At 48.1% G+C, this 428-nt stretch overlaps 1 protein-coding gene across 1 annotated transcript; it reads left to right on the top strand.

Moving 5' to 3' along the window:
• Window positions 1–6: 6 nt before the first annotated feature.
• Window positions 7–422, top strand: LOC109131936 (peroxidase 65-like; the record flags this gene model as incomplete). Its single annotated transcript, XM_019243102.1, has 1 exon — window positions 7–422. A coding segment is annotated over exon 1 (341 nt), but the record flags the coding sequence as incomplete, so codon positions are not given.
• Window positions 423–428: the final 6 nt, after the last annotated feature.

Raw genomic sequence — 428 nt, 5'->3', positions numbered from 1 at the left:
GGAGGACCTTTCTTTGACGTAAAGCTTGGTCGTAAAGATGGATTCGAATCCAAAGCCCATAAAGTCCGAGGAAACGTCCCCATGGCAAACCAGACGGTTCGTGACATCCACGGGATGTTCAAGAAAAACGGATTTAGTATTCGCGAGATGGTAGCGTTAAGCGGTGCTCACACCATCGGATTCTCTCACTGCAAAGAGTTCTCCGACAGGCTCTACGGATCACGAGCTGATAAAGAAATCAACCCGCGATTTGCAGCCGCTCTCAAAGATCTCTGCAAAAACCACACCGTGGATGACACAATCGCGGCGTTTAACGACGTGATGACTCCGGGAAAATTCGACAACATGTACTTCAAGAACCTAAAGCGAGGGCTAGGGCTTTTAGCTTCCGACCACATCCTTATTAAAGACAATAGCACGAAGCCATT

Source organism: Camelina sativa, unplaced genomic scaffold, assembly GCF_000633955.1.
Source record: "Camelina sativa cultivar DH55 unplaced genomic scaffold, Cs unpScaffold08616, whole genome shotgun sequence".
Taxonomy (NCBI): Eukaryota; Viridiplantae; Streptophyta; class Magnoliopsida; order Brassicales; family Brassicaceae; genus Camelina; species Camelina sativa.
This window is presented reverse-complemented; position numbering and strand designations above follow the sequence as displayed.